Source organism: Heloderma suspectum, chromosome 13 (genome assembly GCF_057233095.1).
Source record: "Heloderma suspectum isolate Gila_16-S chromosome 13, 16-S_ref, whole genome shotgun sequence".
In the NCBI taxonomy this organism is placed as follows: Eukaryota; Metazoa; Chordata; class Lepidosauria; order Squamata; family Helodermatidae; genus Heloderma; species Heloderma suspectum.
The window spans coordinates 32,966,188-32,993,542 of NC_139470.1; the positions used below are offsets into that span (position 1 = coordinate 32,966,188).

Below are 27,355 nucleotides of genomic sequence, written 5' to 3' on the forward strand. Positions count from 1 at the left end.
GGAGGACCAGGATTGGCAGGCCTTCCATCCTTCTTCAGTACCATGAAGTACCTTGAATAGAACCTGTTGCGGAGATGTGAGTGCGTCACAGATAGAATAGCTCCCTTTCTGAGGAGAGTGCTGAAGTCTTGGTGGGGGACAGGAGATGGAGTTGTAACTTTCACAGTACCAAGCATGGGGGAGGATATTGAATTTGATCCTGTAACCCCTTCTGTATGATGGAAAGTATCCAGGGATCCATGGTGATGTTGGTCCAGGTAGAGAGAAAATGGGACAGAACAGTGCCAAAGATGGGGAGCTAGGCAGCTGGACGAAGAGAAAGGGGAGACTGTCAAAGATGCCACCTATGTTCTCTGTCACACTTCTGGTGGAAGAAACGGTACTTCAACACCGAGTAGGGCTTCTGAGAATGCGAAGGCTGCTGCTGTGGGGCAGTCAAAGCAGGAGGCTGGTACAGAGTAGTATATGGTTGGAACCATTGTCGATATCATGTGGCCATGGGCTGGCGCTGGACCCCCATGTTCTGGGCTATGGAAGAGGCATGCAATCCAATGCCTCATCCATGTTGGCACTGAATAAGCCTTGGCCACCAAAGGGGAGATTCTCTATTTGGGACCGAGCCTCCTGAGAAAGTCCCGTTGACCTGAGCCATGCATGTTGCTGAAGTGTAATGGAGCTTGCCAGGAGTTTGGCATCACAGTCAACCTGGTGTCTCAAGGTGCTGATCTGCTGTCTGGACAGCTTCATCGCCTCATTCCGAAACACATGGGCGAAAGCTTTCTTGTCCTCAGGTAGATGTCCAAAAATCTTCCCCACTTTGTCCCAAACGAACAACCGGTAACCGGACAAAGCAGTCAAGTACTGGGATTTGCAATCTGTGTCATTACTTAGAGCAGGGGTCCCCAGCAGAGCTCCTGAGGGCACGGGTGCACCTGGGAGGCCCTGAATGGTGCCCTCGAGGTGATTTACACGTATACAAGGCATGTCTGCAAACTTCCCACTTGCTCTATGTTTTTAAGTCTATGGACCTCTACCTGCAGTTTTGATGTCTCTCCTTGCTCTCTGATTGGCCAAATAGGTTGCTTAGTCCTTACTCCCATTCTGTGCCTGCTAGGAGCAGGTGTGCGCGGTGGATGGCTGTGTCAGAAGGGAAAGGCAAGTGTTCCCCTTGAATGCAAACTAGCAGTGCAGGGATGGGACTGAGTTGGCTGGGGGTTTTCAATCTGAGAGGGAAGCACAGGCAAAGAGAGGGTGTTTCCTGCCTGCTTGCTCACCCTCCCATCTGCACTTTTTGCGGGGAGGGGGATGGTGCTTGGTCTCCCTTTATTTTTGTGTGTTGGGAGGTACAGCGCTTGTCCTCTGTGCCCTTCTGCTTGCTTGTTGGGGTCGGTGGGTAAAGCAACGGAATTTCCAGCCTGTGCACTTGTCTTGATGCAGGGGCATTTCCCATTCTCCCCCATGGCTGCCTGCCTTGCGTTTCCTGTGGCACTCTGGATGTTGTTTGGTGCATGTGGGGAGCCCATGCAAAGTGAGGATCTTGCCACGTGCTCGCTCTGACGCCGGTGCTGCTTTTGCTCACTGGGCGTGCCAGATTTCTGGGCTTGCTGGCTGCTCCACCCAGCCCGGTTTGACTGATCTGCAGTGCGCAGTGGCAGAGGCCTTTTATGGGGAGGGGGGGCTGCTTGCTTCCCCACCCGACTCCTTTCTGTTGGTGGTGGCTGCCAGGATTGGCACTCCATGCAGTGGGAAGGTTGCACGGGCAAAGCTAGAGCGTTTCCCCACTCTCTTCCCTCAACTGTGTTTCTATCCACCCCACCACTCCAATTTTCCTGGCCTTCCTCTGCCCCTTCTGAAGTATGGTTTCCAGCGGCGGAGAGGCATCCCTGCTTCAGCTCTATCCTTCTACCATCATGTTTTCGGAGACTCCTCAATGGCACATTTCTGCATGTGTATGCTTACATGATATGGAGTGTGTCTGTGCGCTTGACTGACGTTGGCTATAGCCCATGTTAGTAGTCTTTTTTTGATGGTGCCATACAAGCATCATTGTTGTTTTTAAAGACGGGCTTCCCAGTAGGATTAAAAATGGGCATACTGATGATTTCTACATGTGATCTCCCCCCAAACACTTTAAAATCACAGCTCTGCAATGTGATTGGCAATTTCAGGTTGGTTTGAGGGAGATCCCATTAAAAAATCATGGTGATCCCTGCCTCTGATACTTCTATGCATGCTATGGTTGTGCTGGCAAGTATGGATGTTTGTATTTCTCTGCCAGAATGTTTGGATGTTTGTATTTCTGTTTTATTTGTTAGTAAAGTATTTCATATTTGAACTATTTTGCAGTCTTGTCGTCTTTCTGACCTGACCCCACCCCTGACGGTGGTCATCTTGCAAGTAGCCACGTCCCCCTCCATGGTGGCTATTTTGTGAGTAGCCATGCCTACACAGTGGAATTTACAGAATTTACAGAGACACCCCCCCCCAACTGCAATGGCACAGTTTAAAGCACATTCCCTAAATGCTCTAAAGTGTGATCTTGAGGCTCTGATTCTCTGTTGTTTGGCTTACTCCCTTAGGAAGTAACTACTTCACAGCTTCATTATAGAGATCCTACGCAGTATCGGTTTGGTTAGAAAGGGGGTTGGTTTCCCACCCGTGTTCTCCCCCCCGCCCAGTGCCCTTTCCCAGCACAAGCATATGTGTGTCTACTCAGAAGTAACACCCACTGTGTTCAGTGAGGCTTGGGGCTCGTTGGGAGGCTTGTCTTACAAATGCGCACAAGGGGAAGTAACTACTTCGCATTGTCCGTATGGAGCTGGGGGGTGGGGGTAGAGCCTCTCTTATTGGTTGAGCAGCCCCTGCCACTCAGATGACTTTCCCTTCCACCTGGAAGTAAATTATGTGAAGCCACAGCTCCTACAAAAATGCAGGTGAGCCACTCCTCCCTTTTCCTTCTGTAGTCGTGGAGTCAGGGCCCAGGATCAGGATCCCTGCAGTGCATCAGATCAGGCAGGATCCTGATCTCTCACCACTGAGAAATCATTCACTCTCCAACACACACACTGCTGATGTTTGCAGAAAGCAGGACTTGGGTGAATTATTTCAGTTTCATCACTTCTAAATCCTGATCCATAAAATCTGGCAACCATTATGAAATCCTCCATACTTTAGACTGATCTGTTTACAAAGTCCTACTTGCAGGAAGATGTCTGTTGTCTCCTCTTAACTGCCAGTTGTCCTGGGACTGCAGGGCTGAGAATGGGCACACTCTGGCCAGAGAAAGAGCCGCTGCTCCAGTACTTGCTTTCCTCCCTATGGGTCTCCTTCCTTTGTCCTTTTCTGTCTGTTCAGTTGTGAGCCTGCAAACTGCCTTACCTTTCAGTGTCTGTACAGCACTTTGAAAATTCTAGGCACTTTCTACGTGTTAAATCATCATCATAAAAACTGCCGGATCAGACCAAAGGCCCATCCAGTCCAGCATTCTGCTCACACAGTGGCCAACTAGTCGCCCCTGGGAACCTCACGAGCAGGACAGGAGGGCAACCGCATCCTCTTGCTCATAATCCCAGCAATTGGGATACATAATCGTTGTTGTTGTCTGCATTCCCATGGTATTTTGTGCCAAACTGTGAACGTAATCCATCTGCATCTTTGCAGTATATATTTCAGACCTTCCACACAGAAGGATGCTTCTACATGTGCACAGAAGACAAACTCTTTCAGGCAACGCTACACCTACAAAACCCAGGACACAACACACCCTTGAGAAACCTGAAGGCCAAAAGCAGCAGGCCCCAGACAGAGGAAAAGTCTCTCCGAGTCAATATGCTCATTACAGAATGGAACTGGGGCATGCAGAGACACTCTCTGCAACTCTAAGCAAATCATTTTGTGCCATCCAATGTTTCTATGTCTATGAAGACATTGCTTACCATGTGCAAGACTGGACATGATGGGCACCTCCTCTTCAGCGTGCTCCACCCCCGTTTGCTCCTGCGGTGGCAACAAGAGCACACTTACGGAGGAGGAGGAGGAGGGAGAGGCTGTCTTGGATTTGGCAGGCAGGTCAGTCAGTCTCAGAAGGGAGTCCAAAGCCATGGAGTCAGCAGTCCCCGCAGGAGGGGTCAGAGATGGCGGAGCTGTCGAGAAGAAGCTCTCTTTGCTGTCTCGTGGGTGCTTTGGAGTGGTTGGGGTTTCTCCTGTAGACTACAAAGGAAAAAGCAAATGCTGTAAGCAGTAAGAGCAGCCCCCAGCTGGCTGGCTGACTGACAGCTGCAAACCTTGCAGCCCAAGGCTTTGTGCAACAGGTAAACACACTCTCCACCTGAGAGCATCCAGACTAATCCCAATGGCTCCAAGCACAGAGGACTTAGGGGTGATCTAGACCTTCACAGGATCATGTGCAAGTAGGTCCCAGTGAGATCAAGGGGATGTATTGCCAAGTATCGTGCTCAACATCAGGACCTCAACCGCACCTACAATGTTTGTACTAAAGAGATTTTGGAAAAAACTACCCCACACATAGATTATGCCGAATAGAAGGAGCAGTGGAGGCAATCTTCGCTGCTGCACTCCTCCTGCTCTGCAGTTTGGCTAGGCAGACATTTTTGCCTGTCTAGCTGGGGCACATCGGAGTGGGAGGGAAGGGGGCTGGGGAGGTCTCGGGATAGGTTGCACCCCAGCTTCCCCAGTCCTCTCCCCGCCCACTGGCATGCTTCCTTCACCCCCTCTCCGAGGTTGCCTTTGCGACTGCAGGGAGACAGCTGTCGCGGTTCTCTCCACCCCAGCTGTGAGAGGGAGGGGAGTGCAGACTCCTGGATCCGTGATGGGAGCGCTCTCTCTGGTCTCGGATCCAGGAATCCAAATTATCCTATGGCCCTCCCAACCTCTGCCTAGGGGCCACAGGATTGCGCCCTAAGTGTCTCCACACATACGATGCCACTAAATTTGGAATATTCAAAGGTTTCAGAATCAACTATGCCTGCAAAATGTATGCATTCTTGAAGAAAAAAAGGGTTATTGGCATTTCCCTTAAAAAACAAACATCAAAACATAAAAGCGCATAGCACAAAACCCTTGCACCTATTTTTGGGACATTCAGAAGGCGTATTCTCCTCCTAATGGGCTAAAATGCCTGCAAATATCATCCCATTCTGACAGATTTTTCAAGTTATAGCCTTTTTTTTTAAATTCCCACACGAGTCATGAAGCCTCATACTTCTGAATCTCGACTCGGTTCAGTACCCAAGTTGAAGTGGATGACCTCTGAATCAGTCTGAGCAAAATCAGGCCATTTTCCGAAGTGCTGAGTTGAGGTGTGAGTTGAATCTGGGGGCCAGTGCACATCTCCACTGAAAACACTTCACAAGTATTTTCCTCTGTAACCCTTATGACAGCCTCTAAGATAGGTCAATAAAAGCAGTAAGACGGAAGATGAATCAGAGGTAAATTTCAGTTAGCCCCATAGTGGGATTGGGGGAGGCTGAGAGACTAGTGCCCCACCCTCCGAATCTCTAGAGACATTTGACCCACAACACACATTCTTGTATTTATTTATTTATTTATTAAATTTATTAATCGCCCATCTGACTGGTCACCCAGCCACTCTGGGCGATGTACAACCCACCATAAAACAATTTAAAACAATAAAATTTTACCATAATTTTTTTTTTTTTTAAATACCCTAACCCACCCCAAATGCCTGCCTGAACAACCACGTTTTTAATGCACGACGGAAGCTCATTAAAGAGGGGGCATGACGGAGTTCCCTAGGGAGGGAGTTCCACAGAGTGGGGGCCACCACAGAGAAGGCCCTCTCCCTCGTCCCCACCAGTCTAGCTGTCCTGGCTGATGGGACAGAGAGAAGGCCATCTGAGGCTGATCTTGTTAAGCGGCCTGTCTGGTGTTGCTGGAGGCGCTCCTTAAGATAGGCTGGGCCGGAACCATATAGGGTTTTAAAGGTCAAAACCAACACCTTGAATTTGGCCCGGAAAACAACTGGTAACCAGTGCAACTCCTTCAGCACTGGAGTGATGTGATCTCGCCGGCGGCTGCCTTTAATCAGGCGAGCCACCCCGTTCTGTACCAGCTGCAGCTTCCGAACCGTCTTCAAGGGTAACCCCACGTAGAGCGCATTACAGTAGTCTAAACGAGAGGAGACCAGGGCATGTACTACCGATGGGAGCAGATGGTCGGGAAGGAAGGGGCGCAGCCGCCGTTATGCTTTACTAGCTCTGAGGGGGCGATTAGAAAAGCTAATTAGAGCGAGAAAATGCAAGACATATAATTAGCAAACAACTTCTAGCTTTGTCCCTCCCACACACTGCTAATTTTTGTCTCCTTGGTTTTCTTGCATTCCCGCACACCAAGATGTCAGGGCTGCATCAAGGGACTCGGCTTCGCTTCTTTCATTCTGAGAATACATCAATGTGGGGACAAGAGACTGACAGGGGACCCATGCGAGAGACAAGCTCTTCCCAAATCTCTCTCTCACTTGGCTCACTGTTGCTATCGTGTCTCCACAGGATTTCTTCAGGAGGAACCTTCTGGGTAAGCTGGAGGCCCTCGGCTGCTTTTCTTAATTACTAGGAGGTGAAATTTTAAGTTTGACTCCAAGAACTATTTGTTTCAGGTCTGTCAGTATAAGGACTGAGAAATCATCCACTAGCCTGCCTTTCAGGGCAAGAGCATGATTGGTCAAGGCCAGACACTGAGAATGCACCCCATTCATGCGCATCACTTGCCTCGAGTCAGAACTGCAACCAGACATGCTCCAGAAAGGAACAGCCTCTCACGCAGCCTTCGGGACGGGGTTCTGAAAACATCCCACAGAAACCGAGCTGGGGACTGCCCTCGTGTTCTAAAACGCAACATCCTCACCTTCAAAACGGGGGGTGGGGGAGGCAGGGTTCTAAAGGAACCACGGAACGCTATTCCCTGCCTGATCCCTGGAAGGAGAAGATCGTTCTGCAGGAAGCTGTCAAAACACAGTCTCACCCTCCCTTCTGGAAAAGAATGGCACAACCCCACATGAAGGGTAGAAAACATGAGCACAATATAATGTTAATAAGGTACGTCTGGGGGGATCTGCGAGGCAGCACCAATGGACGTGGTGTGGGGAGCACAGGCGAGGGGGCAGGGAGGATTACAGTGGCCCTGGCAAGACATACAGTAAAAAAAGGCTCTCCCACCTTGGAAGCTTAGTTGAGTTTTCCTGTTTTCAAGTACTTTTCAACTATATTTTATTAAAAATAATCTTAAGGGGCTTGCTGCCTTAGGAACACCGGAAGCTGCCTTTGGTCCATCTAGCTCAATGCTGTCTCCACTAACAGCAGCTCTCCAGGATTTTAGGAAGAGGTGGATCTTTCCTACCCCCACCTGGAGATGCCAGGGATTGAATCTGGGGCCTCTGGCACACAAAGCAGGTACTCAGCCGCTGATCTATGGCTGCTCCCCAGCTGCTTGCCTTAGAACAGGTAGAATCCACAAAGGACAGTGTCATCAACACTGGAAAGATGTTCTTGCTGCCCTTTCATGGAGGGAGCTGACTGTGATGCCAATCTAGAGATCTGTTTTTACTAAGTGTAGCATGAACCCAGACGAAGGAGTCAAATCCCGATCCCCAAAGCATGGCATACAAGTCTCGATGCAGGTGGTTAATCGCTCAAAAGCCCAAGACACAAGCAAGCTTAGGACTTACTTGCTTTTGTGCAGAGGCTCCGATATGCACCTGGCAGAACTTAACTGCTTGCTCTAGGGCTGCATCTTCATCTACCTGCAGAAAGAAACCCATACAAGTAACCAAATCAGGTCCAGAAAGGCCTTTACCCAAAAGCGATAGAGGCTCTCACTGACATTTGCCAAGCTCACTATAATGTAAGTCAGGGTGAGTGAATCACTGAGTATAATGTTAGAGTGACATTATGCACTGCTGTTTTGGATGTACTGAGTTTATTTTTCATTGCATTATTTTTATCATATTTTTGTGCTTTTAATCTGGAAGCCACCTTGGGGGCAAAAATGCGGGCTGGAATTTTCTAAGCTAAATAAATAGTCCTTTGGCTTGGCCAATCCATTGCAGAATTTAAGGGACAAAATCTAGACAAACAGAAATAAGCAATGGGGAAATTTACTAAGGCTCTAGGTGGGACCATGCTGGCCCTGCTCAGTGAGAACACACAGGCGAGGGCAGGAAGTGGGTGTTGCCTCAGCTCCTTGTATCTTTCAAGAACAGCCCCATCTGGGACTGTACAGCAGCAACAAAGAATTCAGGAGCCAACCAGTGTATCTCGAGAGTTTCCCCTCCAAACACACAGTGACATGATTAACACCCCTCCTCTACTGCTGTTGAAGGCAAGAGACTACCCTGACACTACAAGCAAGCATTCCAAAAGGGGAACAACCAATAAGTGACCTTTTCACGTTTGAACCAACCTTGCTGGAAGAACATACTCCGGCACTGTTGCTCACCTGCTTAATTAGCATGTACGTCTCAGACATGATCTTCTCGATCTTGCCCAGGTCGTAGGTTATGACCTTCTGGCCCTGCTGCCACACACGGTAAGCATCCAGGAGCAGGGTCTTCCCTGACTCGGCATCACTGATCAGTTTCCTCTTCCTGTTTGGTCTCTGGCTAATGTCCTCTGTCGGAGCTGCCTGGACTCGGACTTTCGCTGTGTCCAGCTGCTGGTGCTTAGTGCTGATGCTCAGATCCTCCAAAGAAAGTTCTGCAGTCCGGCTCTCTGGGGCCTTGTCTTTGGAAATCCGGCCAGGCGGCCCTCGGCCCGACTCCAGCTTGCCAGGGTCGCTGGAATACTCGTCCACATCCATGGGCTCGGCGGAGCCTGGCTGAGGGCCCTGTGCTGCTCCTTGGCCAGGCGTCACCTCCTGGGGCTCCGCTACGGTGTCCACAGCCCCGGCAGGCTGCCCCTGGGCTGCTCCTTGGGCTGCCTCCTCCGCACCATATGCTGCCGCTGCCCCATCAGACAAAGCTGTCCTCTGGGGGAGGGCTTCCTGCCCTTCTTCAGCACTAGCTTTGTTTGAGACATCAGTAGTCATCCTCGCCCCCAAAAGGCTGCAGCACTTGGGGTCTTGATCTTCTGAGACCTTTAAAGCAAACACACCATTGGTTTGCTTGAATTTGGATAGGAACCGCATGCAAGCCCCGCAGAAGTGCAGGCAACCTCACCTCCGTGAGCTCATTCAGCATGTCCTCCAGTACCAGCACTGTGAGAACGAAGGCGCGCTGGGCAAGAACCTGGCGATCTGCATCCCGCAAGTACTTCCTGCAGGGCAGAACAGGAAGGAACTTAGCTCTCATGCAACTGTGCACAGAATTTCTAGGCACACCTTTTAGCCCCCCTAAAAGGACACTAGTTGAGCCAAGAATCAAGCAAACAAGGATGCTCCATGTTAAAAGAAAGCTTCCTTAAAGGAAGACATGGACCCAACCAGCCTCGTGCTCCCGGCTTGGGACAAGCCAGCATCTCAAAGTGTACCTAAACCTGATCAAAGTTTGCCATAGCCACAGGAAACAGTTTAACAGGACACCGTTTTGTTTAAAATGCACCAAGACTGCATCGTTTTTCCCTTTACCTGAACCAACTGTATCCCCTCTCCTGCCCCCACTACCCTGTCCCCAGGGATTCAGTCCAACCACTTATTGCTCTGTTCAAGTGACAGCCACATAAACCACAAGCCACAAGTGACAGCAAACTCCCAATGACAAGGCCTTTTGGCGATTTCATCCAGAAGCAGCAGCTTCAGCCTTAGAACCATAAGCAATTCCATGCTGGCTTGGTGCACCCTGAAAAGCAAAGCATTTGCCATCCACCAGCACCATGGGTTCTGCCATCATCGGTAAGAATGGCAGCAGCTACCACGGGGCAGCCTCAGCTTTCTTCAGGATGCACGAAACAAACTGGAAACAGCCTCTGGACCTCAGGCTGCAGTTTCCACAGATATGCCCCCATGCGGCCCCGTTCTGAGAAGTGAGCCAAGTTCCCAGAATCTTTCAACCTGTTCAGATCTTTAAGGCTCTGCCTCCTGCACCATTCATTCTGAAGGGGGAATTAACATGAGGAAAAAACAGAGTCATGGGCTCCTTTCCAAAGAAGAGGAATAACTTCTGTTGGTTGTTAACTTCTTTATAAACATCTTACAGACTTTTGAAGACAAAAACTAGAGTCAGTGTGGTGTAGTGGTTAGAGTGTAGGAGAGGAACTCAGGAGTCTTAGGTTTGAGTTCCCACTCGGCCATGAAGCTCACTGGATTACTTTGGGCCAGACACTGATTCTCAGCCTAATCTACACTGGAAGAGGAGGAGGATTATGTAAGCCGCTCTGGTTCCTTGGGAGGGAAAAAGGAAGGATATAAATGTAGTAATAAAAATAAAAACCCAACTTCAGCCATCTTTTGTCTGTGTGAATGTCACAAAAGCAGGGTTTATCTTCCCCTTGCCAATTTGCACATGACTTCACTGAATGCAACCCCCTGGGGTTGCAGGGAAACATGATAATACTCCTGGCACTCCTTGAAACATACCTGAACGAAGCAAGGAACCGCCTCACAGAATCATAGAATAGTATAGTAGGGTTGGAAGGGGCCTACAAGGCCATAGAGTCCAACCCCCTGCTCAATGCAGGAATCCAAGTCAGAGCATCCCTGACAGGTGGCTGTCCAGCCTCGTCTTGAACGCCTCCAGGGTGGGAGAGCCCACCACCTCCCTAGGTCATCAGTTCCATTGTTGTATTGCTCTAACAGTCAGGACGTTTTTCCTGATGTTCAGCCGGAATCTGGCTTCCTGGAACTTGAGCCCATTATTCCGTGTCCTGCGCTCTGGGAGGATCGAGACGAGATGCTGGCCTTCTTCTGTGGGACAACCTTTCAAGGACTTGAAAAGCGCTATCATATCTCCCCTCAGTCTTCTCTTCTCAAGGCTAAACAGGTCCAGTTCTTTCAGTCTCTCTTCAGAGAGTCCAGTCCCCTGATCATCTTTGTTGCCCTCCTCTGAACCCTCTCCAGTTTGTCTGCATCCTTCTTCAAGTGTGGTGCCCAGAACTGGACACAGTACTCCAGATGAGGCCTAACCAATGCTGAGTAGAGGGGAACTAGTACTTCCTGGGATTTGGAAGCTATGCTTCAATGAATGCAGCCCAAAATAGCAATTGCCTTTTTTGCAGCCACATCACATTGTTGGCTCATATTCAGCTTGTGATCGACAATTCCAAGATCCTTCTCGCTTGTCATGTTGGTGAGCCATGTATCCCCCATCTTGTAACAGTGCATTTGGTTTCTTTTTCCTAGGTGCAGAACTTGGCATTTATCCCTATGAAATGTCATTCTGTTGTTTTCTGCCCAGCGCTCCAGTCTATCCAGATCACTTTGAATGTTGTTTCTGTCTTCCAAAATATTAGCTATCCCACCCAATGTTGTGTCATCTGCAAATTTGATCAGCATTCCCTGCACCTCCTCCTCCAAGTCATTAATAAAAATGTTGAAGAGCACTGGGCCCAGGACTGAGCCCTGTGGTACCCCACTCGTTACCTCTCCCCAGTTGGAGAAGGTCCCATGGATAAGCACTCTTGGAGTCCGATTCTGTAGCCAACTGTGGATCCACCGGATCGTTGTTTCATCTAGCCCACTTTTTGCTAGTTTGCTTATCAGGAGATCATGGGGCACTGTGTCGAAAGCTTTGCTGAAGTCGAGATATATTATGTCTACAGCATTCCCACAGTCCACCAAGGAGGTGACCTGATCAAAAAATGAGATCAGATTTGTCTGGCAGGACTTGTTTTTGACAAAGCCATGTTGGCTTCGAGTAATCACGGCATTGTTTTAAAGGTGCTTCCAGATGGATTGCTTTAGAATCTGCTCCAGAATTTTCCCAGGGATGGATGTCAGACTGACTGGTCTGTAGTTCCCAGGTTCCTCCTTTTTGAAGATAGGAACATTAGCTCTCCTCCAGTCATCTGGCACTTCCCCCATCCTCCATGATTTCTCAAAGAGAATAGACAGCGGTTCTGAGAGTTCTTCTGCCAGTTCCTTTATGACTCTAGGATGCAGTTCATCTGGCCCTGGACATTTGAACTCATTCAAAGTCATTAGGTGTTCCTTGACCATATGCCAATCGATCTCAAGCTGCGATCCTGCCCCTTCAGCCTGTACTTTGCTGGGGGGTCATAGACCCTCTTTTAGGAGAGGACTGAGCCAAAGTAGTAATCGAGCACTTCTGCCTTTTCTTTGTCATCTGTTATCATTTTGCCATCCTTATTTAATAGCTGAACCACCATTTCTTTCCTCTGTCTTTTACTATGCACAGAGCTGAAGAAAACCTTTTTGTTGCTTTTAGCATCCCTTGCTAACCTCAGCTCGTTCTCAGCTTTAGCCTTCCTGACACCATCCCTGCAATTCTGTGCTACCTGCCTGTACTCTTCCTTTGTTACTTGGCCTTCTCTCCACTTCCTATATGTGTCCTTTTCAGGACATCTCTAAGCTTTTTGTGAAGCCACATTGGCTTCTTCTGCTGTCTTCCACCTTTTCTTCTTGTTGGAATTGTAATTGTGCCTTGAGAATTTCCTTTTTTAAAAGCTCCCACCCTTCTTGGAGTCCTTTTCTCATTAGAGTCCCTTGCCATGGGACCTTACTGATCATTGTTCTGAGTTTATGAAAACCAGCTTTCCTAAAATCCAGGGTACGCGTTTGACTACACTCGGCTTTTGCTTCCCTTAAAACCAAGAACTCAAGTGCAACATGGTCGCTTTCCCCCAGAGTTCCTGTAACTGCTACTTGATCCACTAAGTCATCTCTGTTGGTTAGGATCTAGGATATCCGAACCTCTAGCTCCTTCCTCTACTTTCTGTAGGAGAACATTATCAGCAACACAAGTCAGGAATCTCTTGGAGGGGCCATGTTTTGCAGAATTTGTCTCCCAACAAATATCGGGGAAATTGAAGTCCCCCATTACTACTACATCATGCTTCCTTAAAACATTGGCAATTTGCTTTTCAAAAGTTTCATCCTTGTCTTCTCCTTGGTTGGGTGGCTGGTAGTAGACTCCGACCACCAGGTTCCTTTTATTCTTTGCTCCATTTATTTTGATCCAGATGCTCTCGATGGGGCTACCAAGCTCCTCCTCCTGTATTTCTGTGCAGAGATATGTATTTTTCACATACTGTGCAACCCCACCTCCCTTTCTGTGCCTCCTGTTCTTTCTGAACAAGTTATATCCTTCAATTGCTGTATTCCAGTCATGAGAGTCATCCCACCAAGTCTCAGTTATACCTATCAAGTCATAATTTCCCTCCTGTATTAAGAGTTCAAGTTTGTTCTGTTTGTTTCCCATAGTCTGGGCATTAGTATATAGACATCGAAGACCATGTGCTTCATAGTCTGGCTTTCTTCCTACATGTGTCTGAAGACTATTATTGGACACTATCAGAGCTGTCTCTCCGTTGCAGTGCATGCGCCTACGTCCATTGTTACCGCCAACTTTACATCTCCCTTCCCCGTAGGATTCAGTTTAAAGCCCTGCTGATGAAGTTCTTCATGCTGTGGCCAAACACATTCTTCCCAGCCTTGGTGAGGTGCAACCCGTCCCTTGCCAACAGCCCATCTTCCAGGAAGTATAGCCCGTGGTCCCAGAATCCAAATCTCTCTCGTCGGCACCACCTTTGTAGCCAGTCATTCACCCGGAGTATTTTTCGTTCCCTTTCTATCCCTCTTCTAACTACTGGAAGGATGGATGAGAAAACTATCTGGGCCCCAAAGTTCTGGAGTTTCCTTCCCAAAGCTTCAAAGTCTGATGTGATCTCTTCGTAGCTCTGCTTGGCGGTATCATTTGTTCCCACATGGATGAGAAGAAAGGGATACCTGTCAGTGGGCTTTATGAGTGCAGGCAACCTTTCAGTCACGTCTCTAATCCATCCTCCCGGGAGACAACATACCTGGTGAATCCACGGGTCTTCGCGACATACTTGGGTCTCGATCCCACGCAGCAAGGAGTCTCCCACTACTACCACTCTTCTCTTCTCTTGTTGTAGGCCTGGGTTTCATCGCCTCTGTTTGACTGACCTTCAGCCTCTTGCTCACTCTCATGCAGGTTCCCCTGTGATTCTTCCTCTGCAGGCTGTCCTCCAGTCTCATCCGCAAGTACCTGGAATCGGTTCCACAGCTCCACTGCTTCCACTGGTGCAGAGAGGCGTCTAGTTCTTCTTCTCCTGTCACCCTTTTTCAAGGAGTATCCTCTACTCCATTTTTCTTCACCTCAGCATTTCCCACTTCTGCCTCATCTTGCTGTTGCTCTTCAAGCTTTGGGTCTTCCCTTTGCTGCTGTAGTTCCCCCATTCTGTCCAAGAACTCTTCGTGTTCTCTTATTCCCCAGAGGGTCGACAGTCGCCACTCCAGTCCGCTTACTTTTTCTTCCAGCAGCGTGATCAACTTGCACTTGTTGCAGGTGTAGGCCATGTTGTTCTTAGGCAAGAAAACTAACATGGCACACACCTTGCAGGTCCCCACCACTGGAGAGTCTTGTCCTTCCATAGCCTCTTTTCCCTTTTTGTGTCTAGCTTTGTGATTGTTCTAGACTAGCCTGTGCCTGCTGCTCTACTCAGTAGAGGTTAAAAGCAGAGTCCCACTGGTGTGGATGTGTGTGTTACAAGACAAATAAATGAAAGTTAGTTAAAAAATAAAATAAAATGAAAAAAAAAGTTAGGGGCCTCCCCTGGCCAACTCCTGTTTGCTCCTGCTGTTCGCTTGCTCTGGTCACTTGCTCTCTGAGAGCATGCTTGCTTCTGTAGTCCCTGGACCAGCTGGAGCAGCTTGCTCTGCTCTGCTCAGCTGGGAGGTGGGAAACAGACTGAAGCTTCCCGCCCAGTCAGCTGCTGGGAGTACTCAGGCCACATCCCGCCCCCAATTCAGCTGGAGCGCTCAGAAGCACCTGGTGAGCTCACAGCCACTCAGAAGGAGAAAGGGCAGCCCCCTGGGCTTCCTGCAGCCCACTTACCTCTTAGCTGCCTCAGTAGCCTCCATCACTGCTTGCTTACAGCTGTGTGGACCCTGCCTTTGTTTTTCTCATGGCTTCTTACAGACCCCAGAATCCTCATCCTATCGTTTTCCTAAACTTTCCAACACCCCGCTTAAGCAAGGGACAAGCCTTGAGTCTTCATCCAGAGGTATTTCCTCTGTGAGCAAGAAGCGCAAGCTGGTAGTTTTCTATTTAAAGAGGAAAGGCCTACACAGAAGCAGAGATGGCCGGTGTGCTGACACCCCTACAGGGGAATCTTGCAGACCTTCAAATCAAGTATGCCCCTAGTGGAAACAAACCCCCCAGTTCTCACTTTCCCTGGTCGGGAGTCCTCTGCAGCATAGATGAGACTTTCAGCAAGGTGTTGTAATCCTTGAGCTGCGACAACACGTTCAGCAGAAGGACGATGGAGCGGTTCATGTGAGAGGCAAAGCTACCTGGACGGTCAATTTCATCCACGGGGATGCGCCAGATTCCCTGCACAGAAACCAGGAGAAAACCACTTGCAGTGGAAACAGGTACTGGAGAAGCAGCTTTGGACAAAGTCTCTTCTCCATTCACAATGTCAACACATGAAATACAACTGGGATTAATTTACTTGGAACTTCTATGCTGAAGCTAGTCATTTCTTCAGGCACAAAGCACATTTGCTTGCAGAAGCCACAGTCTCAAGTTTAATTCTGAACACCTAAAGTATCATGTACAGAACACGTTTTCTAGAATATGAAAAAACACTGTTTTGCAATGGCCAATTTGCAATGTCCCTCTTTGGATGGAGGATTATTGCTGAGCCTCTTGGCAGTTAGGCTATGGGTCCCACGGGGCTCTATTTTATCCCCATGCTGTTTTGCATCTATATGAAACTGCTGGGGCAGCTTGTGGACTGAGGTGTCACCAATATGCAGATGACACTGCTTTCTACCTCACCTTTTCAGCTAATCCGTGTGAGGCAGTGGATGTTCTGAACCAGTGCCTGGGCACAGTAATGGACTGAATTCTGGATGGGGTTGCACTCCCCCTGAAGGAACAGGTTTGTAGCTTGGGGATTCTCCTAGAACCATCTCTGTCATTTGAGGCTCAGGTGGCCTCAGTGGCACAGAGTGCCTTCTACCAACTTTGGATGGTGGCCCAGCTACGCCCCTATCTGGAAAGGTATAACCTGGCTTCAGTTGTCTATTCTCTGCCAAGAGTTGCCAAGGTAGATTACTGCAATACGCTCTACGTGGGGCTGCCTTTGAAGATGGTTCAGAAGCTGCAGCTTGTGCAAAATACAGCAGCCAGATTGATAATGGGGACTAGAAGGTCCACACACATAAGACCTACTCTGGCCCACTTGTATTGGCTGCCTATACATTTCCGAACCCGATTCAAGGTTTTAACCTATACAGCCTTACACGGTTCGGGACCACAATACCTGATGGAGTGCCTCTCCTGGCTCAAACATACCAGTACGATATGCTCAACATCTAAGGTCCTCCTCCGGGTGCCTACTCCAAGAGAGGCTCGGAAGACAGCAACAAGGGAGATGGCCTTCCTGGTGGCGGCCCCCCAATTGTGGAATGATCTCCCCAGTGAGGCCTGCCTGGCGCCAACATTGTCATCTTTTCGGTGCCAGGTCAAGACTTTTCTCTTTTCCCAGGCATTTGGCAGCATGTGATGAGTTTTAATGGATCCTACATTTGTTTTATGGTTTGGCTGATTACTCAGTTGTTTTTAGATATATGTTGCCTTTGTGTATACTGTCTGTTCATGTGTTCTTTATATTTAAAATTTTGCATATTGTACTTTTAATGTTCTAACCTTCGTAAGCCATCCAGACAGCTTTGGCTATGGGGCAGTATAGAAATGTAATAACAACAACAACAAACTGTGACCCTGGACAGAGCCTTCCTACAAGTCACCTATTTTTATTTATTCATATACTTTCCTATTTCACAAAAATATATACTGCTTCCCAACAAAATTTTCCAAGCGGTAAACATAATCCACCCTAAAAATATAATAAAATACAACAATAAAATAACCACTGATGAGCAATAGAACTGTAACCGTAACTGGCTGGTCACATCTCAGAGAAAGCCTGTATGAAGAGATGGGTCTTAAGGAGATGTCCAAAGGTCAAGCCTGTTGATGACCGTCAGATGGCAATAGGGAAGACGGTCCAGAGGGTAGGTGCCACAACACTGAAAGCAATACCACCAGCGCTCCTGAGGCGACCCTCAGGAGCACGTGGCGCCATCAAAGGTGCTCCTGATGATCACAAGAGCTGGGCACAGGGGATGAGGCAACTCCTAAAGTCTCAAGTTTAGGGCTTTGTATGTGAACAAAACTTTAAACTTGGCCCAGCAGCTTATTGGCAACCAGTGCAGTTCTTTTAGCAGACGTTTAACACGCTGCAGGGAGATTCCAGGTTAAGCCCAAGGGTGGCCCCACACAGAGCGCATCACGATACTCTAGCCTTGAGGTCACCAATGCCTGAACCATGGTGGTCAAGCTATCACAGTCCAGGAATGGCTACAGCTGGCATACCAGCCGAAGGGCTACACTCTGGTGACCTCCCAGTTGGATTACTGCAATGTATGTGGGGCTGCCTTTGTAAATGGTCTGGAAACTTCTACTAGTCCAAAGTGAGGTGGCCAGGCTGTTAATTGTGACTGGATAATCATATTACGCCAGTGCTTTGTGGCTTGCACTGGCTTCCAGGCCATTTCTGGGCCCAATTCAAAGGGCTGGGACTAGCCTTTAAAGCTCAGAACAGCTTGGGGTCAGGTGACCTGAAAGGGCGTCTCCTCCTATATCCACCTACCAGGTCATCATCCTCTGAGGCCCTTCTTGGGGGCCCAGTCTTGGATTTTTAGGAAATAGCTGATTTTGCTCTATTGGACTTGCTGGGAAGACTACTGAGAAAACGCTAACCCACCTCTCTTAAAAGAGTAAAAGATGCCTTATCTTTTATAGATGGAAATGCCAAATGTTAATGATAAATAATTAAGAATTTTAAAATATAAATAAGCAAAAAAGTAGTAATTGTCTTTCTAATTTTAGAATGCAGGAGCTTCTTACTAGAAGCTCACCAGGCTTGTGTCAGCTGAATAGCCTATTCAGGAGGAACTTGGTACTCGGAATGAGATCTTTCCTTTTTAAGCTATTAGAACAAGAACGCCAAGAACAAGAAATGTTTAGGCAATTGTATTTCCTGTTAATCTATTAAGATCTAGGAATCTTTAGTAAAGCTATTTACCACCCAAAATGTTTTTATGTCATCCTATACGCATATTTTGATGTGATGCTACAAGTATATTTCTAATAAACATGAAAATAGATCAAAAAGATTTTTCCTTTACTAATTACTTTTAGTACAAAACCAAAATTGAATCCACCTAAAACAATTTTTGGCATATATTTTGTTTGAAGTGCATTGATCAGCTATGGGTAGTTAACTGGCAGCCAAAGGCTTCCTAAATATTGGAACTTTAGTCTGAAAGCACTCAGCAAAGGCCAAATCCGTAACAGCCCCCACCAAATGGGTTGAGGCAGGTGGCCACTAAGGAGAGGGCCTTTTTCCTTGGTGGCACCCCAGTTATGGAAGGTGCCCAGACAGGCTCACCTGGCACCCACATGGTCTTTTCAGCAGCTGGTGAAGACCTTTTTATTCTCCCTCCCAGGCTTTTTAGTCTTTTGGTTTTAAAAATGTGTTTGTGTTTTTTTTAGTCCCTTGTACCTCAATTGTCGGTCTTACTTTGGTTTTATTTGTGTGGCTACTTTTAATAGGTTTTAAATTTTACATTGTTTTGTATTTAGTTTATTTATAACATTTCACAACAATTAAAATCATAAAATACAACACGATAACACAATAACGTAAGAGTTTAGAGTATAAAATAAAAACCAAATATAACCTAGCAGCAGTACAAAGATTTAAATAATGTAACAGATTTAAAAAACTGAAAGACTAAAATACCTGGGAAAGTAAGGTCTTCACCTGACTCTGAAAAGACCAAAATGTGGCAGCAACTGAGCTTCTCTGGGGACCTCATTCCACAACTGCGGTGCCACAACAGTAAAGGCCGTCTTCTTAGTATATTTTAAATTTTTATTTTGTGAATGGCCCAGAGAGCTTTGGCTACTGGGTGATACAGAAATGCAGTAATCAAATAAATTAAATTAAAATAAATTCATTTCTTAAAATATTTGAGCAAGTAAAGAATTAGTCTATATGTGTGCTACACTTAATCTTGTGCTATGCTTAACTATGCTAGAAGGCTAGCACAGTTATACTGTAAAATTAAATACATTTACTTTAATAGGGCCAACAGTGCAAATGATCTCCCCAGGTAAAGTGGGTAGAAAAAGAGAGCCCTGCTATGAGGAAGTCATTTTGCACTTGCCTTAAAAAAAAAATGTTAGGGGATATGGGCACTGGACAGAGAAGTCACCTGCAACTCAAAACAACTAAGGGCGCAAGCCTCTGAACCCGGTGGTGACCGCCTACCCAACGCAGGGAAGGAGAAGCACAGAGGGGATCATCCCCTCCACACTTCAGCTGCCCTGCATTTGCAGCTAGACAGCCGATTTTGGCTGTCTAGCTGCGGGAAGGCAGAGCGGGGAAGGAAGCTGCCAGACGACAGATAGGATGTGTTGTACTGGCATTTCCGCCTTCCCAACCCTGGAACACCCCATTTTCGCAACTCCGCACTCCTCTTCCGAGCATGGAGCCATTCCCAGCTGCCTGCAAGGAGCACAGGCTCTGAGATCTGAAACCCATGTATCCTGTGGCGGTCTAGCTGCTGACTAGCGGCCATAGGATTGCTCCCTCCATAAGTAACCGAAAAACAACAACAGCCAATATGGTCATGAAAAGGAGGTGCTGGCAAGGAGATGAGCCTTGCAGATGCCCCCTTTCTTCCACTTGTAAAGGACACCATGAGTGCTCCAGTGCCTACAAGGTAAAGGAGTTCCCAGCAATGATTTTTTTTTTAAATTTTTTTACCAAGTTCACAAAATAGCACAGATAAGAAAGGAAATTGTGGACTGTTTCGGTTGTCAGTAAGGATGTTGCAAGCACTCGCCAGCAGGGGCCCTGTGGCACTTATGCGCCCGCATTTCCATGCAGCACACCCCTCAACTTGCATGCAAGCTGGGGGGGGGGGGGGAGAGAGAGAGAGAGAGAAAAAAGGAACTGGATTTCTCATGATGGAACACTGATTTTTCCACAGCAGCACTGTCTTGGTGAGGGCACCAAGTGAGAAACACCTGTGCAATGATCGTTGTGCATCCTCAGCACCTAAACTACCTGGAAACACTATATTGTGTGAAAGACAACCAACAGCAACCAAGATGTAGAGAAGCACATTCTTCTCTCTCTTTACACAGCAAAATAATTATTTTAATTCGGTTCAAGGATTGGCAACCAGTGACTATGTGCTTGTTATTTAACTATTACTAAATACGTGCTTTTCTTGTTATGCAACTATAATGGGATGCTGCGTCTATTTCCTTCACGTCTTTAAAAAAATTAAAAAGCAACCTTGGGAGATGGACAACGGAGGGAAGGGGAAAGGGCTGCTTAACCCTTTCCCTCCTGACCATGTACATGCTCAAAGTCTCAGCCCCAGCAGCCTCACCACTGCCCCCTCTTCTATTCCCAGTCGCAAGCTCCCATGGCTGCTTTCCATCAAAAAGCAAATCCGGCAGATTTATATCCTTCATGCTAGCAACATGCAAGGTTTTGCGGAGCATCTTCTCCAACAGCCAGCCACTGTGCGCTCAGTTTCTCCTCAACCAGGGCATGTCTTTGCTCAAAGGTAAGGCAGCTGACAGAGAGGGGAGCCTCCAGCCGACCGTCCCCTGGTTCTGCTAGCTGAAGGCAGGCGGCAGAGACCACCCTGGCCCCCTCCTTCCCCTTATCTTGCTTGGTGGGTAAGGGGATCTAGAATAGGGTCACGTGTCACCGTCCTGCTCTGTGCCACCATGGAAAGAGGGGCGAACTGCTCTCCCGAGGCCTGGTTTTGCGGCAGAGACGGGGGGGGGGGGCAGGGCCAGACCCCGGCCCGCGTTCAACCTCGCAGCGGCGCAAGAATCGTAGAGGCAGAGAACAGCAGGGTTGGCAGGGGCCTACAAGGCCGCGGAGTCCAGCCCCCGCTCAGCGCAGGACCCCAAGCGAGAGCTCTGCCCTCAGCCAAGGCTCCAGAAAGCCCCCGCCCCAGCCGGCCGCCGAGCCCTCAGGCGCCCGAAGCGAGGGGCTCCACGCATTCGCGGGGGAAGCACCTGGAGGCCAGGAGCGGCTCCACCAGACGCCGGCCACGGTCAGACGAGCGGGGGGAGGCCCGCTCCGGGCCAAGGCGGGGCGAGCGAAGCCTGCGGGCAGCCGCGGGCGCCTCCTCCGCCCGGCCCCGCCCTGGCTTTACGCTGCCAGGATGAGGCCCCTCGGGCTGCTCCCCCGCGCCCGCGCCAGCCCGCCCGGCTCCGCCGCACGCGCGAGGCGAGCCCTCGGGAGCCGCGGCCTCTGCCCGCCCGCCCCCGGCGAGGCGGCGGGACGCCTCCGCTGCCCCGCGGGGCCGGGCCAGTGCCGCGCTCCCGCAGCCCGCCCCGCCGGCACGAGGCGCCGCAGGGGCGCACGCGCAAGGCCGGGCCGCCTCCCGGAGGCGGCCAGCAAGAGCCGCTGCGGCCGCTGGCGGCGGCGCCAGGGCGCAAGGCCGGGCGGCGGACCCGCCCCCGGCCGGCCAGCAACGCGCCCTCCCGCCCCGCTCACCACGCTGGGCGGCGCGCAGGTCCCGGCGGCCGCGCGCCTTGGCGGCGGCGGCGCCCGCCCCGAAGAGGGCCCCCCCGCGCTGGCGGCGGGCCGGGGCGGTCCCCGCAAGCGCCCGCGGCGGCGCGCCGGCCATGGCCACGGCTCGGCTGCGCTCTTCCCCGAGGCGGCGGCGCCGTCACGTGGCCCCGCCGCCGTGCGCGCGCAGGCCCGGGCGGGCGCTTCCCGCGCCCCCGCGCCGGCCCGCCCGCCGCCGCTCTGCCCCCGCTCGCGGGCGCGGCGCGGCGTCCAGCGCCCCGGCGCCCCCCGGCAGGGGCCGGGAAGAGCCGGCTGCGGCCGCCGCCTGCCCGGCTCGGCTGCCCTCCGGGCGCACGCGCTCGTGCCGCACGGGCCGCCTCGCTCTCGGAGCGCCGCTGTTAGAAATCGGCCCCCCGCCGCTGCTGCTCTGGCGCCGGAGCGGAGGCCAGGCGCCCTCCCCCGCTCGGCGCGGGCCGCCCGGCCCGAAAGGGGCGGAATCGCCAGGAGGGGCTTCGATCCCGCGGCTGGGGACAGCAGGAGCCGCGGCCTGCGGGGCGGGCGGGGAACATCGCTCCCGCTCCGGCGCCGCAGCCCTGGGGGCAAAGGCAGGGTGGGCTGTTTTCCCGCGGCGGGGAAGCTCCGGCACCGTCACAGGCCGGCCGCCGGGGCGTCCCGCTTCTCAGCTTGCGCAGCTCACGGCCCCCGGTCCCGATGGCTGCGCGCGACCTGCAGGCGCGGAGGGGCTGCGGCGGGCTGTCCTGCTGGCGGCTTCCCACGGCCGCTGGCCGGCCGCCGTGTGAACAGCGCGCCGGAGCAGGCGCACCGGGGCCTGCTCCCGCGTCGGGCGCTTCTGGCGCGCGCCAGGGGCCTTGCCGCCCCCGCTGCGCAGCTGGGCTGCTGGGCTCTGGGAAAGAGGAGGGCCGGCAGTCTGCTCGGGAGGGCCCGCTTCTGCGGGAGAGGGGCAGCGCGAGTGCAACCATTAATTCTTCTCCGTCTCGCAGCAACTTCTGATACCGCTGATCGTGGTGTCCTCCTGGGCCAGTTCCGTGAGTTGAGGGCAGTGTCTTGCAGTGGTTCAGCTCTTACTTGCGCGGTTGGTTTAAGCGAATAACAGCGGGTGCCTTGGCTCCCTAGCAGTTGAACTGTTACATTTACAGGAAGGAGTAGTCATCCGGAGATTTGGGGCAAGGTGTCATCGGTAAGCTCTATTTCTCTGTAACATCTGAATTGGGGGAGGCCATGCGTGTTCTAAACCGGTGCCTGGATGTAGTTATGGGCTGGATGAGGACGAATATAATGGAAGCTTTATCTTCACAAGACAGAGAGCTTATGGATGGGTGGTTCCCAAGTCCAGGAACTAAGTTGTTCACCTGTTTTGGACAGGGTTGCACCCTCTGATGGAACAGATATATAGTTTGGGGTGCTCCTGGATCCATCTTTGTCACTAGAGGCCCAGGTGATCTCAGTGACTTGGAGCGCCAATTCCAGCTTCATCTGGTACACCAACTACGTCCGTTCCTGAATAGGGACAAGCTAGCCACTGTGATTGATGCATGCATAACCTCACGGGTAGAGTACTGTGATGCCTGCTTTGGAGGCTGCATCTGGCGCAGAATGAAGCGGCTAGGATGCTCAGTGGAGCACCGAGATATACACATATTATACCTGTGTTAAAAGAACTGCATTGGCTGCCTGTTAGCTACCAAGCCATGTTCAAGATTTTGTTGCTGATATACAGAGCCCTAAATGACTCGGGCCGCAGTGGCTTAGTGGTTAAGACGCTGAGCTGCAGACCGGAAAGTCGGCAGGACAGCAGTTCGAGACCCGAGTGCTGCGTGACGGAGTGAGCTCCCGTCTTCAGTCCCAGCTTCTGCCAACCTAGCAGTTCGAAAGCAAGAAATTGCAAGAAGATAAATAGGTACCGCCTCGGTGGGAAAGGTAACAGCGTTCCGTGCACCTCGGTGTTCAGTCATGCCGGCCACATGACCACGGATGCGTCTTCGGACAGCGCTGGCTCTTTGGCTTAGAAACGGGGATGAGCACCGCACCCTAGAGTCGAACACGACTGGTTGGGGACATCTTTTTTAAATGACTCGGGACCAGGATAACTGGCTGACTGCCTTCTGTTATATATACCCAGTTGACCTGAGAGCTGAGAAGGTCTTACTTGTCATTCTGCGGCCAATGAAATGTCTCCAGGTAGCAATATGTAAGCAGGGCTTCTCGGTGGTGGCACCCAATTCTTGAAACACTCTTCCACAGGTGATTTGAGAGGCAGAAACAGGCAAGTTTTACGCACTTCTTGAAAACAGATCTTTTCACACAGGCTTTCTCTGACTTCTTTATCCTGTTTTATTCTTATGATGTAATGTTTTTAACTTATATATTATTTTTATCTTGTTTCGATATTATGTTGTAGAGATTTTAATATATTAAGCAATATAGAAGCATTAGATAAACAAACAAACTCTAAGTTGTATATAGTGCCCACAAAATTGGGGGGGGGGGTCCCTTTAAAACAAACCCCAAACTTTGAAGCAGGGGTAGGGAACATTCTCGGGGCTGGGGCGCCAAAGGGCCGCCCAGGCCTCCATGGATATGAGGGGCCTGGCTAGGCCCTGACGTCATCCGATGCCCAGCCAGAACATCAGCTGGAGCTCTGGCCGCTGCTTCGGCCAGGGAACAGCTCAGCTGCACGTGGGCTTCCCCGAGCTGTGGAAAGCTCTCAGACTGAGGTGGCGCTGGAGTAGTATTCCAGCCCCCACCCTGTGGGGGCCGCTTCACCTGCATCACATCCTCCCAGTGGGGGAAGGTGTAGTGCGAGCGAGGGCCTGGAATCGGGCATTGCATAAACAGGCTTGGCCGGCCCTGGCCAAGTTCCCCTGCGGCCCACATTCCCTCTGGTATCTCCAGGCTGTGATTTGCTTGCACAACCTGCTCCCCCTGCACCTCTCTGTCTGAAATTTGGCCGGCCTCAGAGGGTAGTACTTCTGCAAATGTGATCAGATTCGGTTTAAAGAACGTTACAGCAATTCGTTGGTTTCTCCATTATGGTCCATGGGGAGGCATCCAAAGTTTTGGGATTTTCTGCGCGAGGCCCCACTTTGGATCTCCATTTAAGTGGGGCGTGAATGCAGGTTGCCAAAGCAGCCCACTATCTGAAGTGCCTTTGTTTTCCTGTGCACGTCCCTTTTAACTGTGTGTGAGTTTTCTTTTATTGTGAACTGCCTTCGTTATCTGCTGTCGGGCAGAAAGGTGGAATATAGTTTAACTACACAGGAACACGGGAAGCAGCTTGACGTGGAGTCAGACGATCCGTCCATCTAGCTACTGTCAACACTGACTGGCAACAGCGGCTCTCCAGGGTTTCGGGCAGGGGTTCTTCCAGCCCTACCCAGAGATGCTGGGGCCTGAACCTGGGACTGTCACCAAAGCAGGCGCTCAGCCACTGAGTTACAGCCCCTACCCTTGAAGAGCCTGCAAATCCTGGCCCCTCCTCCTGGGGTCCAGGAGCCAGCCAGTCAGAAAGCTCCATCCACTTGTCCATGTCATACACTTGGGGCACAGTGAAGCAGTGCTGCAAACTGGTCTTATTTGGCTTGGTGTAAAACTCCCAAACACAGAGTCTCTGGCTGCCATGCAGGTGTCAGGCCCAACTTCCTAGGGATGCTGCTCGTGTGCTGGGCTGTGAATGAGATGGGTACCAGAAGCCCTCGGATCGTCCCCTTGGATATTGGGGGGGGGGGGAGCTGACCTTTGTTAAGTATTTCTCCTTAAGAGTATAGGGTACACATTTTGCTATACTGCAAATTTAAATGAGCCTTCACTCTCTATTAAAACACTATTAAATTCTGTTAAAACAAGTTTGATCCAAGCTTGTCTCTCAACAATGTTTCTAGACGAAAAGGAGATGTGAAATGAAGAAAAAACCCTTTGTTTTAGGCACAGTGCACTCAACTTACATTGAAGAAATTCGTCTTGTTCCTCTCACAGAAGAGGCCTTGTGCTGGCATATGCTTCAGTTGCTGCCATGGGATACTGCTGCCAAGCAGCACATCTCGAGCCCACTGAAGATTCTGTGTAGGGCAGCGCAGGAGAGACATGAGTTGGGGAGGGAAGGGGGTGTTTGGTTGGTTATTGCAGCTGCCTCCTCTTGCCGCTCTTCCTCCTCCACTCCCCAAATAGCTTACCGGCCTCCATCCCCACTTTTGGCCACCTGCCCCTACGCACGGTGTTTCTTCCAAACAGACATACTGTACTTCCTTCAGTAAAACTGTAATGTTTGTCAACATTCTGTGACTATGCTTTTCCTGCCCCAGAAGCCAGGATGTTTGGGAACATCCCCAGCCAACACAGCAACTTACTCAAATGGCACCAGAGGGGAAGGCTGGGTTTTCATCCTAATATGTGATTTAATACCACATGTTTTGACATGCATAGAAGCCTCTCCCCACCCCCAGGAGAAAGAGGCTGTCCCTCTTCATTCAGTCCAGGCTCAGCTTCCTAATGGGCTGGACCACTGCCTGGCTACAAGGAGGGAACACAGCTAATGCCTGCCCTCCGGCTAGCCACAACATTTGCACCCCCTGGATGCCAGGTTCTCACGGCAGAGTTGAAATCCATCTGTGTTTTCTGAAGGATTTCCCGTTTCTCCACAGCACAGTTTACACACACACACACACACACGTTTTCACCTAGTGAGATCTTCATTGAGCCTGAGCATTCTTCTCACTAGTTATTTTCTGTGTCCACATGTGTTTTACTGTTTATGTCTACTGATATGCACATCTCCCACAAGGCACACAAAAACGACTGTAATACCCCTCCCTCCCCCAAATAAACACCTCAAATACAAGCGCACAGCTGCTCTGTAAGTCTGAGAGCGCACAGAGAGCAAGCAGCAAGTAAGACTGTGGTGGAAAATGAGCAGATCAGGCTTCAAGTGTGAATACAAAATGTCACTTGGGCTGTGCCTGGATTCCGAGCACAGAATGGGCTGCAAGGTTCAGCACTGGCCTGCTGGGATGCCTCTGCTTGCTCTTGGTGCATTTCTTTTAAAACAGGTTTCCAGACAAGAAGGCTTTGAAGACCCAGGCACACTTGCAGGGTGTGGTCTTGCCTGACAAAATCTCAGAAGCTTGGGGGAAGGGCAGGGAAGGGGGCACAAGATTTTCGGTGACTAGGAGTGGGGCTTCCAGTGTCTGACAGAGCTCCTCCCCACTCCATCACCATGAGCAAAAGGAGAATTCATGTCAGGCAAAAGTAAAAATGTGAAATATTTGCTGCGTTCGCCTAATGGACTATGAGATCTAGCTCTTCAGAGCACGCCTATTGGCATCTCATGGTGGTTTTTTAGTGCAGAAAGCGTGAGGCTCAATGCAGCAGCTGTGCAGCACCCATTCCATTGTCTTTCCTTATGTGAAGGGTTGCAGCCTCCTCCATGCACAGCGGGGACCTCCCTTCCAGCCTTACAGTGCATCGTGTGGCCAGAATAGGGGGCGCACAGCTACACTGGGGGGGGGGGGGTGCTCAGCTGGCGTGCAGGCACCACAGGGCTGCGATAA

The 27,355-nt window shown here is 50.4% G+C and overlaps 1 protein-coding gene across 18 annotated transcripts in view; it reads right to left on the reverse strand.

Annotated features, from left to right (window-relative positions):
• The window catches only part of CABIN1 (calcineurin binding protein 1), a 205,025-nt gene that overhangs the window by 28,956 nt on the left and 148,714 nt on the right, over positions 1-27,355 (reverse strand). For 13 of the 18 annotated variants that reach the window (XM_084819973.1, XM_084819972.1, XM_084819971.1 and 10 more), the window contains 6 exons: positions 25,754-25,867; positions 15,339-15,502; positions 9,191-9,287; positions 8,473-9,108; positions 7,703-7,777; positions 3,936-4,209 (listed from right to left, as the gene is read on the reverse strand). In XM_084819973.1, the coding sequence (XP_084676099.1) occupies positions 3,936-4,209; positions 7,703-7,777; positions 8,473-9,108; positions 9,191-9,287; positions 15,339-15,502; positions 25,754-25,867 (1,360 nt within the window). Of the gene's footprint in view, positions 1-3,935; positions 4,210-5,306; positions 5,403-6,882; positions 7,008-7,702; positions 7,778-8,472; positions 9,109-9,190; positions 9,288-15,338; positions 15,503-25,753; positions 25,868-27,355 lie in introns of those variants that run through there. The other 5 variants (XM_084819989.1, XM_084819988.1, XM_084819986.1 and 2 more) reach the window with 3 other exon arrangements.